The sequence below is a fragment of the Larimichthys crocea genome, chromosome IX (genome assembly GCF_000972845.2).
Source record: "Larimichthys crocea isolate SSNF chromosome IX, L_crocea_2.0, whole genome shotgun sequence".
Lineage (NCBI taxonomy): Eukaryota > Metazoa > Chordata > Actinopteri > Sciaenidae > Larimichthys > Larimichthys crocea.
In genome coordinates, this window is record NC_040019.1 from 11,319,983 (window position 1) to 11,341,621 (window position 21,639).

The window sequence follows — 21,639 nt, forward strand, 5'->3', positions numbered from 1 at the left end:
GATGGACGATGTTTGTAAGCCAAGAGATATTAGACGACAGCTCCATCTCCACGCACATTGAACAGTGATGACAAATTAAATTAATTAGAAAAGAATGAAAAAAGATTAGCCGAGCTTCAGTGGACATTTTGTGTCAGTTAACATTTTGAAATTGACATTTATTTGAAGACTGTAATGCAGATTGGCTGGCATCACTTTTGTGACAGTAGTATAATTTTCATTATTGCTCACTCACAGTGAGGGGAACAGGTTGGGTTTTTTGAGGATGCCACCACTACTGGGTGGATGAGTAGCTTGTAATCCATCCATGTGATGAACACCTCCAAGTCTGCTTTCTGCTGCTGGAAAACAGTGAAATGCTTCCTCAGGGCTGGGAGCAAGTTTCTGCCCCAAGTGAAGGGGTTCACATATCTTGGGGTCTTGTTCATGAGTTATAGGAAAATGGAGCGAGAGATGGACCAGTGGGTTATTGCGGTGTTAGTAGTGTTGTGGATGATGTATCGGACCCTCTGGCAGAGCCGGGACCTGCTAGAGGGACCATATCGCCCATCTGGCATGGGAACGTCTCAGGATCCCCCAGGAAGAGCTGGAACCCGACCCTGAATAAGCGGAAGGAAATGGATGAGTGGATGCATAGTGCCATTAGATGAAAAGTTTTTCATCCTGTGGGGAACAAGGATGTTTAAGTACCAAATTTCACAGCAATCCATCCAATAGTTGTTGGGATATTTCAATAAAATGTCAAAAAGTGTAAACCTGCTTGTGGTGCTCTGGGAATAGTCAGGGAATGACTTAAGTCATTGGGATACATCATCTGGAAATCATGAATACCTTTATAAAATTTCATGGCGATCTATTCAACATGCTGAGATATTTCAGTTGTGGACTGAGCCATGAGGGTAATGTGGCTAAATACCATTATGGTTGTTGTTATTATAGGCGAACTTTTTCCTGCTATGCAGTTGGTGCAGAGATATTTTACTGAATCTGCTTTAATGACCATAGTCAAACATATTTGTACTCATGGGACCTCAAATGTTCAACAATGCAAAACATACAAACCATTAACATATTAAATTTGAAAGAACAGTTGCACCTGATAGAAGACTTAGAGTCCTCTTTTGATTCATTCCAGAAAGGTCTGGTAGTATGAGGGGATTGTGTTGCCCCTTCAGACACTGCTGCATTATTAATCAGAACAGTCTCACCAGGTTCCCACCTTGAGCCGCTGAAATCCTCTTTAAGTCCCATGACACACATCACCTTTAACTCCACAGGGCGAGGGGAACTACAACTAAAGACAGAGTTGCAAGAGGTTGCTATCATGACAGCGACAACAACTCAGTCCTACTAGAAGAGATTTTAGGCTATTTGTGGTATTTATTTATGGTTTGTAGTGTTCTTAAGTACTGGTTTATAACGGTAGATGCTTCAGCAAATCATGATGTATTTTAGGAGTCCAGAAGAGACACCAACTGGGTCTCGAGCTGAAAAACTTTGGGAACCCCTGCTTTAAATTCTGGTACTTTCAGGACTTCACATGTAGCGAATGTTAAACCAAACCAAAACGCTTTCACCGTGTCTTCAACCTCTTCCTGTCTGTCGTCTATCTGGCACATATCACAACAGCCTGAATGTCAGTTGGCAGGCAAGCAAGCACGTCCATATCACATCACCAACTGAAACAGTACCAGAGGCTTAAGTGTCTCCGAGGTACATGGGTCACACACTTGCCTGTCCTGTCCTGTAATAAGAGATGGGAAGGTGCCAGGCGGATACTCAAACGAGTCCTTATTAGCCAGGACACACATCACATCACCGCGTTACCTCAGTAATTCACTGACCCGTGCCCAAGTGCCCTTGTTTTCACAGCACCCCTCATCCATTCACTGTGTAGATAAAATGAGCTCCTCTGATTTCGGAGGGGAGAGAGATGGAGGAGGAGGATAATGAGGTAGGGGGTGGGGGATCAGGTGACCAGTCATTCCTGTGTTGCCTCAGTGAGACTATGTAGGTCACACCCTCCTTTGACTAATTAAAAATTCAGGATGGAGAGACCTGCTTCATTTTCCAGAGGCATGAAAAAATATTTTACCATAAATAAGAAATACAATTGCAAGTGTGTTTCAAAACGTAGCCACAATGACACTGAAACTAGACCTTTTTGTTCAGTCCTGATCTTTCCACGGTCGACACTAAACACAGGTGATCGAATGTGTCAAACTGTGGAGCTCAGGTTAACAAAATCACTGTTAAATCTCTCCTGAACAAATTGCCATGTTGGCGTTGTTTCCCTTTAATTCTGTTAAAGTACAAGCACATGTCATTTTCTATTTGTATTCCATTTTAGTTTCCACATTATTACACTTCATAACCTTCAAATTTAAAATTGCTACATAACAGCAATTTTGCTTTTTGTCATGATGACAATTTAGTCTCTAGAAGAATGCAAAGAAATTCCCCTTTTACCCCCATCTCTCTTCATAATCTTCCTTAGTGAGAGCCAAGGAAAAACGAGGGTGGGGGTGGCCAGATGACTTAGCACTTTCCCTGTTGATATTGTAATTTTATTTTGACATCTTAAAGATAATGGCAAGTTCAGTGAAGCAAGCTCAGTTCTATTTTTTTTCCCATGCCTGAGGATATTTTTCATGGCAAACACTCGCAGATTTTCAGCGTTTATGAAATAGAAGACGATGACTGCCAACATGGTGACATTTTACTGTGTTACTGCGTGGATCATAATATGCGTGCTCATAATATGATTAAAGAGGGGGGAGCTATTTAGTGCAAAGAAATATTATTACCAACAGTGAGATGTAGAAAGACCATAAAACATTATGTTAATGATGAAATGCTTAGGTGTTTCATAATAGTACAGTTACATTTAAAGCAATAAATTACCTGCAGGCTGGATTGGCAGCATTTCTTCCACTATATTTATTGTAGAAGCTGCGTGTGACTTTTTTTTTTTTTACACACTTAAACCAGGGTTAGATGTATTGAAGAAACTCTGTGAACTCTACATTATTCCGCTAGACAGGGACAATGAGTGAGCTCAAATTGGGAGCACCAGAATTTCTACCAGGGCCCTCGCTGGTGCCATTCAAAGGAATATTTCAACTTCTGGGGAAGTAATATTGTCTTAGTTTCATGTGCTGGACTATTTTTTGGCTCGGAGATTGCAGGAAGGCAGCTGGACTCGAAAGATCATAAAATCATGAAAGATCACGAGAATCTGTCTTGCCAGTCTTCTTCAACCACTGTCGTTCATTCAGCATCCTTTGAGGAACTACTGGCAGCAATGGCATGAGCTATAGACTTGGTTTAATGCTAGGTGTGTTAGCACGGGGCTGTTAGTGTCAGACATCAGAACCTTTTGGGCCGTTTCAGAGACAATGAGATTTGCAGTGCACTCGTCGCTGGGTTCAGCGCACTCCATGGCTAAAGCACAGCGAAAGAAAATCATTGAGGCACGGTACAAGCGATACAATATAGGGTTTCAGAGCACAATGCTGTCATTGCCACATTGTGTCTGAATTAAAAATAGAGGTCCCAAATGCTGACTTAGGTGAAGTGAACAAAAGCAACTTTAATGACTTAAAGAAAACAAAAGCAGCCGGTGAGTCCAGGCAAAAACATTCCGGGCCAATAAACCCAAAAGAAGTCCAAAAAACAGAATCCGAGGACCAATATGAAAAACATAGCTCAGAACATACAAAGGACTGGTAAAGAGCCACAGTATGATCACACAAAGGAAAACAGGAACTACATACACAAGACAGGACAACTCAAGACTAAAGGCGAAACTAACATAGTGGACCAGAATCAAAACTGGCGGGAAAATGCAACAAAGACAGAAAGTAAAGATACATAAGATTTAGAGAATTCAAAACCAGGACAGAAAGAGACACTTGACCATTTGGCCATATGGTTCATCTATCCGTGATAGATGGTGATAGTGAGAGATGGTTCATCCAATCACCTGCCAAGTATTTTTTTGAACGTGCTTTCCCTTCCAGTTTGTGACCATGACTTCCCAGATGGGTCTGCATAAGAAACTAAGGCACCATGTAAAACCGCAACTTTGTGTTTTTTACAATTCAGTGATTTGCACAGATTTAACAAATTAGATGTATTAAGTAGTGACCGCTAGCTATGCTGGTACAGAGATTTGATCTTTGGACAGATGCATTCCTGTTTCCAGTGTTTTTGCGAAACAAGGCTAACCAATTCTTGGCCGAGGTTTCATGTTTTATGGACAAACATAAAAGTGGAATCAATCTTCTCGTCTGATTTTTGGCATGAAAGCGAATACGTCTGTTTCCTAAAAACGTCGAGCTAATCCCTTAAAACGTGATAACACCATAGTGTCATCCACCTACTGATGACATTGTGCTAGATGCAGAGTAGAATTACAGGATGTAAGCGTAGGAATGTGATATCTGCATATCAAATGAAGGGAGACTCATGAATTGCATGAACATTAATTAAAATTCATTTTTAACATATGCTAGCGTAATGAAGGCAGTGCTCGTACTCATTCTAACTGGATGCGTGCTGCACTGCTACCACAGTACTTGTGCTGAATTGCTTCCGTGCAGTGCACTAAATTATTATGTCAACCCCCCCCTCCTTCTCCACAGTGCTGCCTTAATTCATGTAGCCCACTTTATAACATGCCACCGTAAAGGATTGCTCCCCATGATGCAGGTCATGGATCATAGAAAAAAATCCTGCGGTTTTGGCTTCACAAAGCCAGCTTCCTGTGATTTGTAATGGATGAAAAAAGTTGGACAAATTAGGAGATACCCATGTGCCTCTTTGAAAGGCCTTTTATTTTGTGAATTGCACCTGGGTTGAAACAAACCAAGGTGGCCTAGTTAGAGTGGTAACACGTGAGCAGATCTTGTTTTGGTTTTTATATATATATATTTTTTTGTGATGCAAACTGAAGCCAGCTGCACAATTTGACTATAACTAGAACGTCTCAATCCATAGACGCCTGCACAGATGTTACTCAGCTTTTAAAAAGGTGTTTTATTGGAGTAATTTGACCACATACTGTTTGTCATCCAGTATGCTGTCATCAATTTGTACAGATCAAATGAGCTGATTGGGAGAAACAGGGTGACAGAGATGAGCTGACAGTGATATGCATCATCAGCTATACAGGATCTGTGTGTGTGTGGGTGTGCGTGCCGATAATTCTCAAAGCTCTCTTGAACTTGCTTTGTGTGTGTGTGTGTGTGTGTGTGTGTGTGTGTGTGTGTGTGTGTGTGTGTGTGTACAGCTAAAGTTAAACACCCAGACTGCCCTCCTGTGGGAATACGCAGTATTACATATTCATAACCAGGTCTGTTCACATTTCTAATGAAAAGCTTACAGTATGTCAGCAGAACTGATCTGCCACTACTGATTACTATACAGCAAAAGGTTTACAGTTGCAGGAATATTATATACGTCTTCATAAAATATGAATTTTAAGGCCTTGGCTTATGATTAATTGGGAACAGAGCAGATGCAGCTTGTGTGTTTGTGTAGAATTAACATACCGTCTGCTGTTAGAGAAGTTATGGCTTCTTTTTAGAGAGTTAAAAAAGTTGTTTTTGTATTTATGTGGGTGGATATACATTACAACTTAGTGTGGGGTAATGTCCTCTCCCTGAATGACCTCTATGTCTGCACGCAGGACTTATAATAATATAACAGAATCCACAGCTGCAGCTACAGAAGAAAGAAGCGGTACACTCCAGGCAGTGTGATTCAGCTGTACCTAATACCTGAAAGCAAATTCCCCTTTTTCCTTTCTTGGCCTTTCCAAATTTGTGTACTTGTTAGGTTGATAGATGGAGGTTATATTTAAACCTGGCGAGGGCTCTCATGAAAAAGCCTCCCTCTCTCAGCTGCAGAGCTGCTGACTGCAGGTTGAATTCTGCCTTACTGGCCACACTGCACACAGGGAAACAGATGGGTAATAAGGTCACAGCAGACGTACCTCTCACTAGCACAGACAAATTGCAGACACACCAGCTGTGCTGACTCAGGACAACATTAGACTCAGGGAAATTGAATTAACATCTCTTTTTGCATAAGTTGTCGCTTTGTGTGTTATTTGCCTTAATGTGGTAAAAGCAAATGGAATAAAAAAAAGGCTTTAAATGCCCTGAAAACCTATTTGCTCAATCAACTTCTTTAATATCAATACTGGTTATCTACATGAACACATGATATTCCGCCAAACCTGTTTGTGTCTCTTTTTTTTGGGAGGGGGGGGGCTTTATTTGATAGTAGCAGCTGTAGAGTGGCAGGAAGGTGGGAAGAAAGAGAGAGTGACATGTAGCAAGGGTCGGTGGGTCAGAATCAAGTCCCAGGTCACTGTGACAAGGGCACTTTGTACCAGGGCACCCCGTCTTTGCTCTTTTCAGTGGTTTGAGGTGGGTTGGGCTCCACTGGAAAAACTTCAGGGGATAGCAATAAATCCAAATCAAATCTGATGAATTAAAGCCCGCACAGTCCAGTTGTTGACTGACAAACTAAAATATATAATACCGATAGAGGTTTTCATTTTCTTACTTTAATTTTTTATTTTTTTTTGTGAATGGTTGTTTGTCATGTTATGTGCCCTGCGATGAGATGGCGACTTATCTCCGCCTCTTTACTCTGCCTCTTGTCAAATGTCAGCTGGGATAGTCACCATTCCCCCTGTAACCCTGGTGAGGATAAGCGGTTACGGAAAACGGATGGATGTTTTTAGTCATAACTATTTCATGTTTTAGAAAAGCAACCTCTAGTTTTCAGCAGCATTAAACCTTTTATTTTTGTTCGGGAAGTGCAGGAAATATTGCATGCTAGCAGCATGGCTCCAGGGGTGGCAATGTTTGGCAGCTTTTGGTCCAGACTTTTCTGCAGCACTGTACAGGGCCGCTGTGGCTGGTATGATTCCTGGCTCCTCCAGTCCAGGAGAAGTGTCTTTAAGCGAACCACTGGACCCCCCTGAGCAGATGGCACCAGGCATTATTCAGTGAAGTATTTCAACCTCTACTTCATGGATTAACCCAGTTTTGTACCGGCATTTATAGTTCCCTATGGAAGCCGATAACGACTGTGCTTGGAATGGAATGGTAGAACTTATAATCGTATAAAATGAACTTCTCAGTACACCAAACTCCTTATTTAAACACTCTTTATTTTACAATAATACTGTCTGGGTGGGACAGGTCATTAAATTATTACATATTCTCAAATAAACAGGCACATTAACTCTTTTATAGTGGCTTATTCACCTATATTTTTAAAAATCTTATTCTGTATCCCTGTAGTTTTGATTCAGAGTAAGCACTGCAATAATTACAACACCTTGCACAGTTGGAAAACCAAAACTACACATATACTACCATACAGGTTTGGCGAATAAAAATCTGTGTTCAGTGCATAATGTGCATGGCATGGGAGAAGATACATTCATCACCCTGTTGGACACAGTTGGCTGCTTCAGTCCTCTGTGTCGGAGCTGTCTGCTGGGTCGGTGTTGTGGGTCAGCATGTAGTTGTCCATGTCGATGGAGGGGCAGTTGTGGATGGAGTAACGCAGACGCTCAGCGAGGATGGCCTGGCTCGTGTACGGCGGCAGGCGGAACAGGAAAAAGCAGGTCTGAGCAGTAGGGAGGCCGTTGACAGGCTGAAGAGAAAATAAAGTTTATTGTTTGTGCTATTAATAGGAGTTTGATGTTGTGAACAAGCTTGTTACTTTGTTAGCGATGTTCTCACCCGATCAACCTTGATGATTTGGAACTTTTGCGTAATATCAGCTGGGTTGGAAGGCAACCTGGACCGGCCAGAGACAAAACGCAGGAAAAGCACTCTCTCCTCATTGGTGAACTCCTCCAGGCTCTGCCAAAACCAGCCAATGAGCTGGTGGCTCTCTGTGATGTCACGGTAACGCACCAGCTTCTTCAGCATCTCAACGGAGACCTCTGGCAGGCCACAGACCAGCTGCTCCAGCTGCTGTGCTGTCAGCAAAGAGAGGAGGGGCACGGGGATGATGGTGGACATGCCCTCTCTGACTGCTGCCACCTGGACGCAACAGAAACAACGTCAGCTTTGATACTTCTGAGGACGAGATAAAGGGAACAACAACAGTACAACAAACAGGCTGTCTAGTGTGACTGATGGAAACCCGTGGGCAGACTGGGTGTTTAATATGGAAGCAGAGTTTCAGATACAGTAAAGATAAATCCACTCTAAAGTGGGCCAGGTCTATTCTGTAAATATAGTTTTAAAGTTTATTCTTTAAAGCCGGCATCTCTAATGTCTCATCCTAATGCCTTAAAGGGACAGTTTACCCTAAAGGGTTAGGACATTTGTGATATATTATTGATATTGATATACAAGATAGCTGTGTTATGTTTCCGTATTTATTTTCTTAATTAATCATGTTGCCTTAAAGTGTCAGAAAATAGAATAATGCCCATCATAATTTCCTTAGACTGAGGTATTCACATTCTTATTTGTCTTAGACTATTCATATTTAAGAAGCTGTGACCAGTGAATTTCTACTTTGAATATGATTGATAATATGATTAAAAATTTTAAAACAAATTGATGAAAATCAATGCATATTGTTGATTTGATTGACAGTGGTTCACATCCCACCACCCCACAGTTTTAAGTTGTTTTAATCTAATATGTTTTAAATAAAAGTCAGCAGGATAGCATTAAGAAACTGTTTATTTCCCTACATACAGTTGTCCCTCGCTATAACGCGGTTCACTTTTCACGGACTCGCTGTTTCGCGGATTTTTTTGTGTGTAATTTTGCATGCTTTTTACAGCGTACTGTACAGTATGAACGCGCATTGTGTTAGAGGAACTGTGAAATACGCGTGAGTTACTAGTAATAACTTCTTATGTGTCAAACCTCGTAGATTAATAATTAAAATTACATTTGTTAAAAATGTTTGGGCTTGAAAACAGGTTTTGATCTTTGGTTTCATTTACTAATATAGTATTGTACTTATTTTTGTTAAATCTGCGAAAGTTTGAACTTTTAGAGTGTTTAAATAAGAGAGAAATGTGAGAAAATGTTAATGCCTGTCTGAGAAAAGTGTATAAAAGTGTGTGGTTAGGGGTTTTACGGCCTTAAAACATGTATAATAATTGTAAAACTTAATTTGCGGATTTCGTTTAATGCGGGTTATTTTTAGAATGTATCCCCCGTGATAAACGAGGGACCACTGTAATTCATATTTATTCCATGTAGTATTACTCCATATTTTTCTACTGGTTATCTAAACCCTAACTGCAGAGGCTCTATTCCCGACAGTTTGATAACCACTGGCCTAAAAGGGTTTATAGACTAATTGTTTCAGCTCTAGTTTCTTCCTCCACACGGATATAAAAAGAGGGGATTTTGTTTTTGGTGCTTAAAGAAAATCGAAATAATTTATTTCATTATTTTTTTACGAGTAAAAAAAGCTGTGAAAACTGCCCACAACAAACATTTATCAAATTACTTGTATTTTGAATCTTTTTAAGTACTTCATTTGATTGAATGTGTTTTTCTGATATAATGAGCGTCATCAAACTTTAAGCAGGTTTGTTGCCAGGCAGTTTTTATGACTGTTGTTTTTGACCTTCACTGCAGAAACAACATTTAGCATATTGTAGCTTCATAGTAGAAGAAGTTTCAGTTTGGAAATGACTTTTTGACCGTGTTCAGTTTGCTGATAGGGATAATGTTCTTTTCTCCAGACTCAGGACACAGCTTGTGTAATGACAGGCAGTATGAGCTAATAAAGACTGCACAATGGGGGGCCATGGGAGAGCTAATGACCTGTGAAATAGACTTATTACTTTGGTGAATCCAATGAAAATCAGTATTCCCTGAAGTTTCAATGTGTAGCAGTTTGCATGCTTACAGGTTACACGGTTACAGCTGAACAGGTCTGCTGAATACACCCAAATCATTCTCTAACAGTTCAACCCTGCAAACCTGTGAGTCCATTTCATGCAGCCTGTAGTCCAAAGCTCTCTCCACATATTCAGTCCTGTTGGCAAAGGTCAGTGAGATGTTTTGACCTCCTGGAACCACAGGTACCAGCCTCCCATCTGCACTGTGGGCCATAAACGAATCCAGTGGGATCATCTTCAGAAGGATATGGCAAGGGTTGGGAAACGAAGAAGGACACAATAGTTTATCATCTTTATTAAACATCTCATTACTGCATTCCGTAAAAAGACAACTTGCACATCATCTCACCACATGGAAGTTATCCTCTGTGATTCCACTGTTTTCCAGGTGAAGGATGCCTTGAAGGGTGCGGTAGGTGAGCAGGTCCACCTCCTCCAGGTCAGGCCCTCCTAATGGCATCGAGCAGAGCTGTTTCCATACCCAAGGAGCCAGATGTAAGTCCAGAGGTTTCTTGGTACGGATAGCCACTGCCATGAGGATTCCCAAGAAGCGAAACTGGACCATGTGATCCTCTGAGAATGCCGCTGGGTTCAACAGGAACCTTTAAGGGCAGGCAATGTCAGAGGTGAAGATTGTTTTTAGAAAGTTTGATGTTATACTTTAAGGGTACAGTTTTGGTTGGAGACTATCAAAAGACGACAAAATGTGCACCTGTCAGTGTTACTGCCCACATCTGCAAAGCTGTTGGGAGTATGAATCAGAAGTTCCACCACACCAGACTGTAACTCCTGAAACCAGACAGCACATTAAAGAATATTCCTGATTTCATTATTATCTCTGTTGCTCTTAGACCTTCTCTGTATAGTCTCCATCCTACCTGGCACATCTCAGTGATGGTGTCATCGAACACTCCTCCGGCATCGTCAGCTCCTTCGCCAACAAGCTTGACCTTCCACGCTCGTGATGGAAGCCGCAGCTCCAGAGGATTCAGGCTCACTACTTGCTTTGCTATTTGCACAAAGATGGGCTTGCTCGAACGCCCTCTGTGTGAGTGTAAAAATTGATGAAGACATATATAAAGCAAATATAAAATGAAAATTGCAGTCAAAAGAAAGACATACAGAATGATTATCATGGACTGAATATCACGGCCATCTTTACCTTGTGGAAATCCTTTTCACTGTGATCTGTGGCCCATATGTTTTGCCCTGGGTCATTGTTCTGCCAATGGAGCGCACTAGAGGCAGAGTGTTGACCTTGGGTGATAGCAGGCCCCTCAGCTCACCCCGGATGATGGCGGTCGTCCCTGAACTATATCGTGAGGTGGACACCTGGTTAGAGGGATGGACAGGGAATAAAATAGGGGGAAGTAAATGAGACATCACAATGAAAAATGACAGTATGGGAGAGAGAGAAGACTAACAAGCAGCAGCTACACGATTATTATCAGGAATCTATTGAAAATTGCAGAAGATGGGATCAGACATTACCGGATTCTTGGTGTCAAGGTTGAGGAGCCTCCAGGACTTGTACATGAGATCAGAAAAGTTGTACAGTACCCTGAGGCGCATGCTGAGAACATCAGGGTTGCAGTCTTTCAGAGTGTTGTACTGGGGAGGGACTGACTGGGGAAGGCCGAGCTGGAAATTTCCAGGGCCACCTGGAGATGAAGGCAACATATGTGAGTGCATTTGTTCATGGATCATAGCTGCGAGCATCTGTAGGGCTGTGTGTGTACCTGAGTTTTTCATCGAGGTAGAAGGGGTGGTCCACGCAGCACTATGGCAGCGGCCAGCAGAAATCTGTCTGATGTTTTTCCCCTTTAGAGCTGAAATGAGCGTGGGCTCCTTCACTGGGTTGGCGTGTCCGAGGCCAAGCTGGAACACAAACATAAAATACAACAACACAGGATTTAGAGTGCCTCTGATGTGCACTGAAAGCAAACTTCAGATTGTCAAAATGTATCACTTTGTAACAGAGGATGTAATTGATTACCTGTCCCTCACTGTTGCAGCCCCAGGCATAGATGTCTCCAGTGGAAGACAGAGCGAGGACATGTTCACAACCCACAGCAATGTCTTCTATGAACAGCCCCTCCAGAGACGGCACCACCTGGGGGTTGGATTTATTCTTCAGCATGGAGTCCGGCAGGCCGATCAGACGCTCTGAAGGATGAACACAAGGAAGCAAAGTAACACATTTACATATATGAGTAATTAAATAATAATAATAAAATAATAATATAAAATAAATAATATAAAATAAATAATAATAAAATTGTAGATTTTATTTCTGCAATCAGCTTTTAAAACTGTGCAAATTAATTGGTGAATTGATTAGATAAATTTTGAGTATCAACACTTTTGTTTTTTGTTTTTTCAAAAGAAAAATCAATTTTGTGACACGACGTCCTGAAAACTTTTATGAAAAAATTGTTTTTAATTATTTAAATATCCACTTATTTAGATTTAGATGATCAAATATAATACACCATTAAGGCACCACTTAATACTGATTACAACATTTCTAATATGTATACACAAATGTACAAACTAGGTTCATTCTTCATGAGTTTGTGTTGTTTTAATGTAATGAGTACAACAACCATATTTTCAAATGGTTGAAAATATGGTTGTTCAGACATTTTCACGATCCACTTTCACAATAAAATGTACCTTGTCCAAAAGTGTAAACATGTCCATCACAGGCCAACACCACAGAGAACTGAGTTCCACAACAGACCTTCTTAATTCCTTTGTTACAAAGCTGCTCCACTTTCTGGAAATTGGAACAGCCAAAAAATAATATTTCATCAATATTCTACAAAAGCACTCAATCAAAATTAAAATAACTTGAAAATGATGTGTTTTTTTTATTTTAAGGATTCCTAAATTGAAGCCTTTGTAATCTTACCTGAGGATAGTATTTTGCTGTAGAGGAACCGGTCCCCAACTTGCCATAATCTCCGTCTCCAAATGCCCACACAACCATGCCATCAAGTGACAGCACTAGGGTGTGGTTGAGGCCACACGACACCTGAGAGAGGTAAGAAAGTTAGCTTTGTTTGTTTGTAGTTATATTTTAATCAATTATCCGATTTCACTGTGGAGACGGTATCGCCATGTAAGTTTAAGACTGAAAACAAACACAGTGCGTTTCTTACCTGTCCCACATGATATCCTTCTAGAGCAGCCACCCTCTCAGGCAGCATCTTGTTGGATGTTGACCTTTGACCCAGACGACCAGATTCACCACTGCCAAAGGTGAACAGTTTCCCATCTGCTGTCACCACAGCTGAGTGCCGAAAACCACAAGCGAGCTGGGAAGAGAAAGAAAAGTCATAAATGTTTTTAAAAAGTTAAATTGATTTCTCTTCAACTTCAAATTTTGTTTGTTTGGAGATCTTGAGGCAGGTTTATCTCTACCTGAGCAATGTCTTCTCCTTGTAGGGCCTCTATCTGTTTGGGTCTTCTCTGCCTTTCACTGTTGCCATGGCCCAGTTTTCCAAAATCTCCGTCTCCCCAACTGAACACCTCTCCGGTCTCAGTCAGGGCCATGGAGTGTCCATCGGATCCACAGGATGTCACCAGTTGAGTCACCACATACCCTAACCACAGATCAAAGTGTCAGTGAAGCTCAGTTTATAAAAGTAAGACTGTCGATAAGAACATGCCATAAGAACATGTTTTAGGCAATTCAGTGCGTAGTCCCTGGATGAATATTGCACCTTGAAAAGCAGAGATAATAGTGGGGACGTAGAGATCATCAGAATTCCCCTGGCCAAGTCTGCCATACTGTCCTTCTCCTACTGCCAGTACCGTCCCATTGGACTGAACCAGGAAGGAACAGTTCTGCCCACACACAACCTGAATGACAATGAAAACACAGACAAAGGCAAAGAAAAATTAGAAAGCAGTCACAGTCAAAGGGCAAAGTCTATGTCCCAAGTGTTAAAATCACTACCTGTTGTGTTTGTAACAGAGAGGGTGCAAGAGTGGGCATCATGAGGTTGGTTCCCATTCCTGCCAACTGTCCGTAACGTCCGTTCCCCCACAAGTACACCTCACTCTTTCCCCCTTGTTGCCAGTCCTGAAAAACACAGCAAGTAAAAGTTATCATGACACTATCGAGCTAAAAGATATGCTTATCTAATTATGCAGAAAGTACATTTAAAGAGAATTAATCTTCATTTTGCTTTAAAAATATGGAAGGGAACTCTATCTAGATGGCTGAGCTGTTACCTCTGGCCTGGTGGTGGCCCATGACATCAGCTGCTCATCCATCCTGAAGCTCCACTTACTGTTGTCCTACAATCAGAAGAATCAGATTCTCAACAGATGCATACAATGTAGAAACAAACAACGGCACAAAGAGGATTGTCACCACTCACCAGTGCCTTGGTGATTTCAGCTTCATCCACCTCCTGAAACTCTGAAACAATGAAGGATTCTGGGAAGGCAGTACCGCTGGCAATAGCCTCAGCAGTGCGGACAGTAGTGGCGTATGTGGCGAGCCAGCTCCACTCTGATGGGCAGGAGTGAGCATCAGGACTGGTGTGGTGTGGGGGACGTGGGTAACGGCACAGGTGTTTCTCTAAGGACAGACCAACAGTCAAGGAGGCCAGGCTCTGCAGGAAGGCACTGTGGACTAGCTGGTCACCGGCTGCCACGTGGCTCTGCATTGACACAAGAAATTCAAAGTCACGTCTCAGTCGAGGCTCGCAAAGCAACACATAAATGACTTTAGAAAAATAGTTTCAGCAATGACCCGCTCATAGTTGTACTGCTCCTGCAACAGCAAGGGCAGCCTCTCCAGGAAGACGGCCAAACAAGGTGCCCGATTTAGACCCAGGATGTTCTGGCTTCTGAGGACCATACGACAGGAAGCTAGCACGTGATTTTGACTGATCCAGTCAGGGGTGCAGCAGATCAACAAAACATCCTGGGAAGGAAACAATGACAGAACATAAATGTGAAGTGACACAGGTTACATCAGCTCTTATGAACCTAGTATCGTATAAATAATCATTATGAGCGGTATGAAGAAAAAACTGATGTTCTGACTACCCTAAAAAAATCTAGGGAAGTACGCTGATGTGTTTTCTTTTTAAAACATTAGATGAAACAATCAATACCACTCTCACGACTGTGTGCTAAATATAAAGTTAGCCAGGATAGTTATCTTAGCTGAGCAAAAAAATAGAAACAGGGGGAAATAGCCAGCCTGGCTCTCTCCAAAGATAACAAACATCCATCTTCCTGCACTTCTAAAATGTATTAGCACATTATAGTTTGCTACCAGTATTTGTGTTAGATATGTGAGATACATATATAAGGGTCCTCTGGCTGTTGATTCATACTGAACACACAGAAATGGGAGCAGTATTAATCTTCTAGTGTATCTTCTGAAATCAAACTTAATTCAAACTGTTCCTTTAATGTCTGACAGAAAGTTATGACTGAACCAAATTACCTTTGACCTCCCAAAGCAGGCGGCTACACCCAAGTTTGGTATCCAGGTAGTATTGACGACTGAACCCAAACCTGTAACAGTCTGTGAGACTGAACCATCCTGAAAGATAAAAATGAAATTAGACTTCTGGCAGATTCATATTAATTAACACACAATAATAGTTTAATTCTCTGGTACTGTTGATTGTTACGTAAGTGACCTTTTTATTGACACCAGGTCAAGAAATGGCAGCAACTGAGAATGTTGTTTTCTGACCTGTAAGGACCAGATGTTGAGCAGCCCCCCAATCCCTCCAGAGACTAGAGCCAGTCCACTGGAGCAAAATGAAAGGGTCTTCACTGCTGTAATGTGGCCATGAAGCACAAACACACACTTTGCACTCTCCTGCTGTAAAAAGAAACAGAAACTGGATGAATACTTACAACTGGCACAGAAAATCCTGTGAGATGCTACTATACCAAAATGTCGAGATTTTAGCACAATCGGGAATGCAAAAACTCCAACAGCAGAACCGAACTGACCTTCACATTAGTGCTTTTATCCTGGCTCAGGGGGGCGTTCAATATGTTTGGCAATGCAACAACAGTACCCCCCTGTGGCAATGTCCAGACATGCACAGAGCCATTCTGACAACCTCTATAGAAAGAGAAAAGGGAAATTAAAAGAGAATCTACGACACACAAATCATTAAAGAAACTTGACATTTTTATTGGTGTATCAGATGACAGCAGCTGTACTTCTCTTTCTTTGTACTGTAGCATTGTTAAAGTTTTTATTTTTAAGTATAGGATACTGGTAAGTACTAGACTTAAAGAAGAAATAGTTATGTCAACTCACGCAGCTATCATGAGTCTGGGATCAGGTGCTCTGCCAGCAAGTGGGCACCATTCAGCGACGTTAACAGTGCTGGAGTGAATGAGGGAGTGGAAGGTCACCCACGTGCCCCCAGAGCGTCCCAGTATCTTCACTACCTCTGACCTCCCCAAACACAGAAGCAAGTGTCCTGTGGGGTCCCATTTTAGAGAAGTCACACTATCCTGTAGAGTGAAGAGGGCGAGAGTGATCAATAAAAGACTTCTGTAGACTGACTTGGGTGTGAAGTAGATACAAGTCTGTCTTTTTTTGTTGAACTCTTCAGCATACTGCAATTAAAGTGAGCGTAGATTTTGTAAACAAACCTGGAAGACAGACAGCGCTACAGGCTGCTCGTTCTCATACGTCTCAGTTGTGGCCAAAAGAATCTTTCCATTGGGATACCCCACTGCAAAAGGCTTGTCCTCACTGTGCCAGGCAACACACTGGGGAGCTAGGAGAGATCAGAGGATAAGATGGTTCTCTTAAACAGTTCAGACATTTTGAAAAACATACTTGATATGGTCCCATTGGATTTTAAATCCTTGTGTGTCACTTAAGAAATTATAACTGGCAGTATGTTTCCTGAAAAATATTTCATCTCCTCACACTCTTTCCTGTGGCAATGGGTGAGCTCGGTGCTCTTCACATGCAGGTCGATCTCCTGCATTGTGACCTGCAGCCAGCAGAGAGAGCCATCCAGCCGTCCCACCAACAGGCTCTCAGCAGGTCTGTTTTTACAGGCTGACGGCTGGTCAAGAACCCACAAGCTGAAGGCCTGAGCCCAGCAGAGGGCTGTGACCCGGGACATCTGAGCCTCCACGTGGCAGTGAGATCCTGTAAAGTTACAGAAAAATATTAAGCACCCTCACTCAAGTCCCCCTCTACACAAAACTGTGTTTTACTTATTGTTACACCACTTGTATGTTTACAGTTCACATACATCTGCTGAAGAATGAACATTTCTGCCAGACCAGTAAAGCTGACAAAAAGCCAGACTTACCTTTAATGTTCATGATGTTGATGTGTTTGTTCTCTGGGGCAGCCAAAAAGTTTCCCCCTGTGCTCCAGTATACAGGAGACATGTGATGACATCTACCGGCTCTCTCACTGCTTGATCTGTCCGTCTTACTGGAAAGAGTCAGAGGAATGAGAAGTTCATAACAACTGCATATATAATCTTGCATAGCATAGAAATGTCAAGGTGTGCATGCCAACTTCTCAAAATATGTATTAAAAAAGGCCAAAACTAGGCTAATCTTGCCTTCCACTAGTCAATGGTCAGATCACCTATAAAGATCTCATTGTACATTTAAAACAGTTATTACAAGCAACAACACAGTAAGTCTAACAATCAACAACAATAGCAAATTCAAGCAACCAACTCATACAGCCCAAGTCTCAGCCAGGCCAAGTATCGAAAAAGACCTTCAATTCATTGGTATGAATATGAATGAATATTCTTTTCAAAATTAGGATGACACAGTAAAACTCGTAATACTACCTACAATACTACAGAGCGCTATAGAAACAAGCAAAAAATAACCTGGTAATGCAGGAGAAGGTGGTCTGCAGCTCCACAGCGCTCTGGTTGATGCTCCATAATTGCACAACCTTGTCCTGAGAGCATGTAGCCAGCAAACTCTGATCACTGTTCCAGGAACAGCTGGTCACCTGGACAGAGCAGAAATAATGGAAAGCTTTTAAATTTCACCCCTCATGGTATGTTCTGAAATACCAGACCTCACCAAGTTATTACTGAAATGTGCCAGTGACCTGAAACATTCATACTCAGAGAATGTTTTCCAAAGAGTGCCACTGAAACAGTCTTGCAGGATGTTTCAGGGGCATAAATTCTGAATTACCACTTACTGTTGAAATTCTTCATATAATGAAGCTAAATTGCAAATTATGTGTAGAAATGAAACCAAAGAAACCAAAAACACACTTCATCCTGCTGTGAGAACAAAGGAAAGGCTGTTTGGTCAGAAGGGTAAACAAAATAGCCGTTGCAGATTACATTGTGAGTCCCTCACCTTGTTGTAATGTCCCTCCAGCCTCTTGAGAGGACATTTGCGCAAGTCACCAGCCAGGTCACTGTATGTTTGGGGTCGATTAGGAGTGTCCCTTCCGGTGGCAGCCAAGGCCTGCACCAGCTGCTGTGCTGCCCACTGGCGGTGTTTACTCGTCAGCCTGGCAGACAGGACACATGCTGCCAACGCATTAGCCAGCTCCAGGGGGCCCACTCTGGCACCCAGATGGGGCAAAGGGGAAGGAGGCAAGGACGAAGAAGACACCCCTTGGCTTCCTGTATCTGGATCAAACAAACGTATATGTAGAGCACAGCTACTTGTGAATAACAAACTCACAAGATTTCAAACGCTGTAACAAATAATTATACATAACACCACAACTTCTTAATTCGCTACGTTCTCTCACCATTAGCTTCATGTTCTGCTCTGTCTGGGCTGTAACAGTGAACACCCTTTTCAGTGAGCAGGGACACCAGACTTTGTGTGACCAGAAATGTAGGAGGTGTCTGCTCATTGTAGTCCTTCTGCTGCTGGGCCGCCTGGGCTGTTAGACTGGAGTTCAGACATCCTCTCTGCTGTGGGTCACTGATGGCCCCGATGTTAACCCCTGTAGCTGCTGCCATCAGGTCCTACAGCCAGTAATATTACAAATATTCAGTTTTCATCCAGTTTCTAGCAGTTACATTGGTGATACATCATTGTGCAGGTCTGACAGAGCGATATAGTTACTGTGGTATAGATCTGCGATTATATCAAACCTCACCTGAGTGCATATCTCCACCAGCTGTCTGTAAGCAGCAGGGCTGTGCGACACCACACTGCCGATGGCTGCGGAAAGGAAGCTGAGGCAGGTGGAGTTGTTGCGCTCTGTCGCTACGCCCTTCGCACCTGGCTGTCTGTCCACACAGGTGTGAGCCCTGCCCCCGGCTGATAGAGTCATTAAACGAACCAGGATACGGATATCTGCCAGACCCAAGGACTCCAGTCCGTTAGACTGGCTGCACACTGATGCACTGGAGAGGAATGTAAAAGAAGACTCTTAAAAACACAATGAATTAGTGAAGTAAAAAAATCATAGAGGCTGTATTGTGGACAAATGTACCTGGAGGCAGTCTGAGCCAGTGCTCTCATCACCATGCTGTAAGCTAGCAGGATCTGGGCTGTGGAGGTGACCCTTCTTAAAGCTTTGAGTCTATCATGAGAGTCCCTCAGTGATATTGCCTGCTGTCCAAGGCTCAGAGAGGGCTTCTGCTCAACGAGGGCATTCCCTAGTGAGGAAAAACAAATATCATCTATTATGCTTTTATATATTCTATTACAGCTTGTTTACATTTTTAAAGCATGCCACGCTTATCCATCTGATGTGAGCATTCAAAAAAGTCAAAATACTGGATCCCAAGGGACAACTGGGAGTACCGTATGTGCGTTTCGGATGCCCAGCAATGAAAAATGAGTGATGAGTCATTATGCTGCAGTAAGTTCGGCCGTGGTTGGACTTCGCTGCTGCCAACAAGCACAGAGGGAATGTGGGTGTGTGTTACAACAAGTGGGCTAAATCTTTCATCAGAGATAAAGTTACAGTTCATTGCAACATGAACAAGAGGAAAGTGAGCTAGCGAGTGATTGCAACCTAATGCCCTGTATGTATATTTAATATTTAGAGGTGTCCAGATAACAGAATTTTAATTGTGGAACCAATTGTTGGTTTTGGTGTTACGCTGTCCTCGAGCTTTATCAGGTAGATCTGCAAAACAAGTGACTGGAAAATCACATTTATGCATCTTAAAAGCCTAAAAGGCTTAAAGGATAGCATGCCTAGGTCTGTATTTTGTCCACTTTAAGAAGTTCATGTTGCTATTCATTCTAATCCTTACAAATCCTTATATTTCTTACTACAAATTAGCTTACAAAAGCCCACAATACCTTTGGGAGCCACTACTCTCGTAGGGTCAGCTGAGCTGTAAACCAGGGCTCCGAGGGGATCTGCCTCAGTGAAGACGATGGGGTCTGGCACCAGCTTCTTTTCAGTCAGCCCCAGTGGTCTCAGCAATAACCCAAAGTCCTCCAGTCCTGTCAGCTTGTCTGTGTCACACTCATCTTGGTGGCTCATTTCCCAATCGTCTGAGCACACAGAAGTACGTTCATATTTAAACTTATTGTAGAATCATTTTTAGGATCGACTCTCAAATGAAGTAACTTTCCCTACCATCAGAAGTGCTGTCCAGGTGGCCAATCAAATCAGATGTCAGACCTTTAATTCTGAAGCAAAAGGAGATTTTAGACAAGTATCTGACAGGGCAATCTAGAGGCACTAATATTGGTTGCTATGTGCGGTGTGATGCATGCATCCATCATTTCCTGTATTATCCACAGTACTATACCTCTCATATTTGGAACCTGGGTCATTCAAGTTTGCAGCCAGATATTTTTCCCTGCAGGAACTGCAGAGGAGGTAAAAGGGGAAGTTGGAGCCACACTCTCCTTTGAACCAGACATCCACGTAGGCCCCAGTGCTGTCGTAACCCTTACGCGCAGCACTCTGACCGCAACCTGGGTGGCGCCGCTTTATGTGATTGTTAAATTGCAGGGTAAGAGTGTTGCACAGCTCACACTTAACCATCTGACTGTGTTCTTCTCCAGCCTAAAACAAGGATAATAAGATGGATCATATTTCGAGGTATGAGAGGACAGGCTTACATTATCATTATGTTTTGTATTTCACCTCCACTATCTGAAGTGTGTCTCTCTCCAAGCTGAAGAATGAAGGGGTGAGCAGGTCCTCGTAAGTTTCCTCATGGTATGGATCATCCATGTAGCCTAACTCTGACTCCTCTTCAGCGGAGTAGGGATGAAACTCCACCTGCTCTGGCCAATCGCCCACTGATGTGTGCTGTTGGTACAGCTGCGGGAGGGGGTTGGGCGACGGCAAGTCTAAAAAGAGGATGTTTGCTTCAAATGAAAGATGCACAGTAAAGAGTATAGTAAATGTGTGAATTTTGTTTTAAATCAGCAAAACAAATCAAATTTATTGAAGGCTTTCATTGTGAGTCACAACAAAGTTTAATATTTCGGTCAGATAACGGAAGCTTGAAACATGTTTCTGCTTTTCAACCAACACACCATATAACAGCTTCGATGTACACCTTTTATTTCTGGTTTAATACTGTGACTCTGACCTGCCCTGCGGAAGGGCGTCCTCTGACTCGGGCCTGAGCGTCGCCGGCGTGCTGGAGGAGGTCTGTTCCTAGTGAGGTGGACGTCTAAGAAGTTTTCCCTCTCTATCCAGTCGAGCCCTGGCAACAGACTATAAACAAAAGAACAAACAGTCCGTCATTCTTCTGGTTCTGTTTATCGCTGTGATAATAACATAA

General features: G+C 42.4%; 1 protein-coding gene across 10 annotated transcripts in view; it reads right to left on the minus strand.

The window, feature by feature from the left end:
* Window positions 1-7,169: 7,169 nt before the first annotated feature.
* LOC104928491 (probable E3 ubiquitin-protein ligase HERC1) overlaps window positions 7,170-21,639 on the minus strand; it is a 38,386-nt gene continuing 23,916 nt past the window's right edge. For 6 of the 10 annotated variants that reach the window (XM_019253673.2, XM_019253676.2, XM_019253680.2 and 3 more), the window contains 36 exons: window positions 21,412-21,572; window positions 20,991-21,217; window positions 20,650-20,909; window positions 20,475-20,527; window positions 20,192-20,389; window positions 19,371-19,536; window positions 19,032-19,281; window positions 18,675-18,897; window positions 18,272-18,549; window positions 17,782-17,909; window positions 17,239-17,366; window positions 16,845-17,072; window positions 16,562-16,689; window positions 16,221-16,420; window positions 15,905-16,019; window positions 15,639-15,770; window positions 15,384-15,482; window positions 14,679-14,852; window positions 14,302-14,586; window positions 14,153-14,218; window positions 13,875-14,000; window positions 13,639-13,777; window positions 13,337-13,518; window positions 13,075-13,230; window positions 12,825-12,947; window positions 12,587-12,689; window positions 11,907-12,076; window positions 11,650-11,788; window positions 11,402-11,571; window positions 11,073-11,242; window positions 10,789-10,954; window positions 10,623-10,699; window positions 10,260-10,512; window positions 9,993-10,145; window positions 7,770-8,075; window positions 7,170-7,680 (listed from right to left, as the gene is read on the minus strand). In XM_019253673.2, the coding sequence (XP_019109218.2) occupies window positions 7,495-7,680; window positions 7,770-8,075; window positions 9,993-10,145; window positions 10,260-10,512; window positions 10,623-10,699; window positions 10,789-10,954; window positions 11,073-11,242; window positions 11,402-11,571; window positions 11,650-11,788; window positions 11,907-12,076; window positions 12,587-12,689; window positions 12,825-12,947; window positions 13,075-13,230; window positions 13,337-13,518; window positions 13,639-13,777; window positions 13,875-14,000; window positions 14,153-14,218; window positions 14,302-14,586; window positions 14,679-14,852; window positions 15,384-15,482; window positions 15,639-15,770; window positions 15,905-16,019; window positions 16,221-16,420; window positions 16,562-16,689; window positions 16,845-17,072; window positions 17,239-17,366; window positions 17,782-17,909; window positions 18,272-18,549; window positions 18,675-18,897; window positions 19,032-19,281; window positions 19,371-19,536; window positions 20,192-20,389; window positions 20,475-20,527; window positions 20,650-20,909; window positions 20,991-21,217; window positions 21,412-21,572 (6,118 nt within the window). In that variant the 3' untranslated portion in view covers window positions 7,170-7,494. The remainder of the gene's footprint in view (window positions 7,681-7,769; window positions 8,076-9,992; window positions 10,146-10,259; window positions 10,513-10,622; window positions 10,700-10,788; window positions 10,955-11,072; window positions 11,243-11,401; window positions 11,572-11,649; window positions 11,789-11,906; window positions 12,077-12,586; window positions 12,690-12,824; window positions 12,948-13,074; window positions 13,231-13,336; window positions 13,519-13,638; window positions 13,778-13,874; window positions 14,001-14,152; window positions 14,219-14,301; window positions 14,587-14,678; window positions 14,853-15,383; window positions 15,483-15,638; window positions 15,771-15,904; window positions 16,020-16,220; window positions 16,421-16,561; window positions 16,690-16,844; window positions 17,073-17,238; window positions 17,367-17,781; window positions 17,910-18,271; window positions 18,550-18,674; window positions 18,898-19,031; window positions 19,282-19,370; window positions 19,537-20,191; window positions 20,390-20,474; window positions 20,528-20,649; window positions 20,910-20,990; window positions 21,218-21,411; window positions 21,573-21,639) is intronic. The other 4 variants (XM_019253679.2, XM_019253677.2, XM_019253674.2 and 1 more) reach the window with 4 other exon arrangements.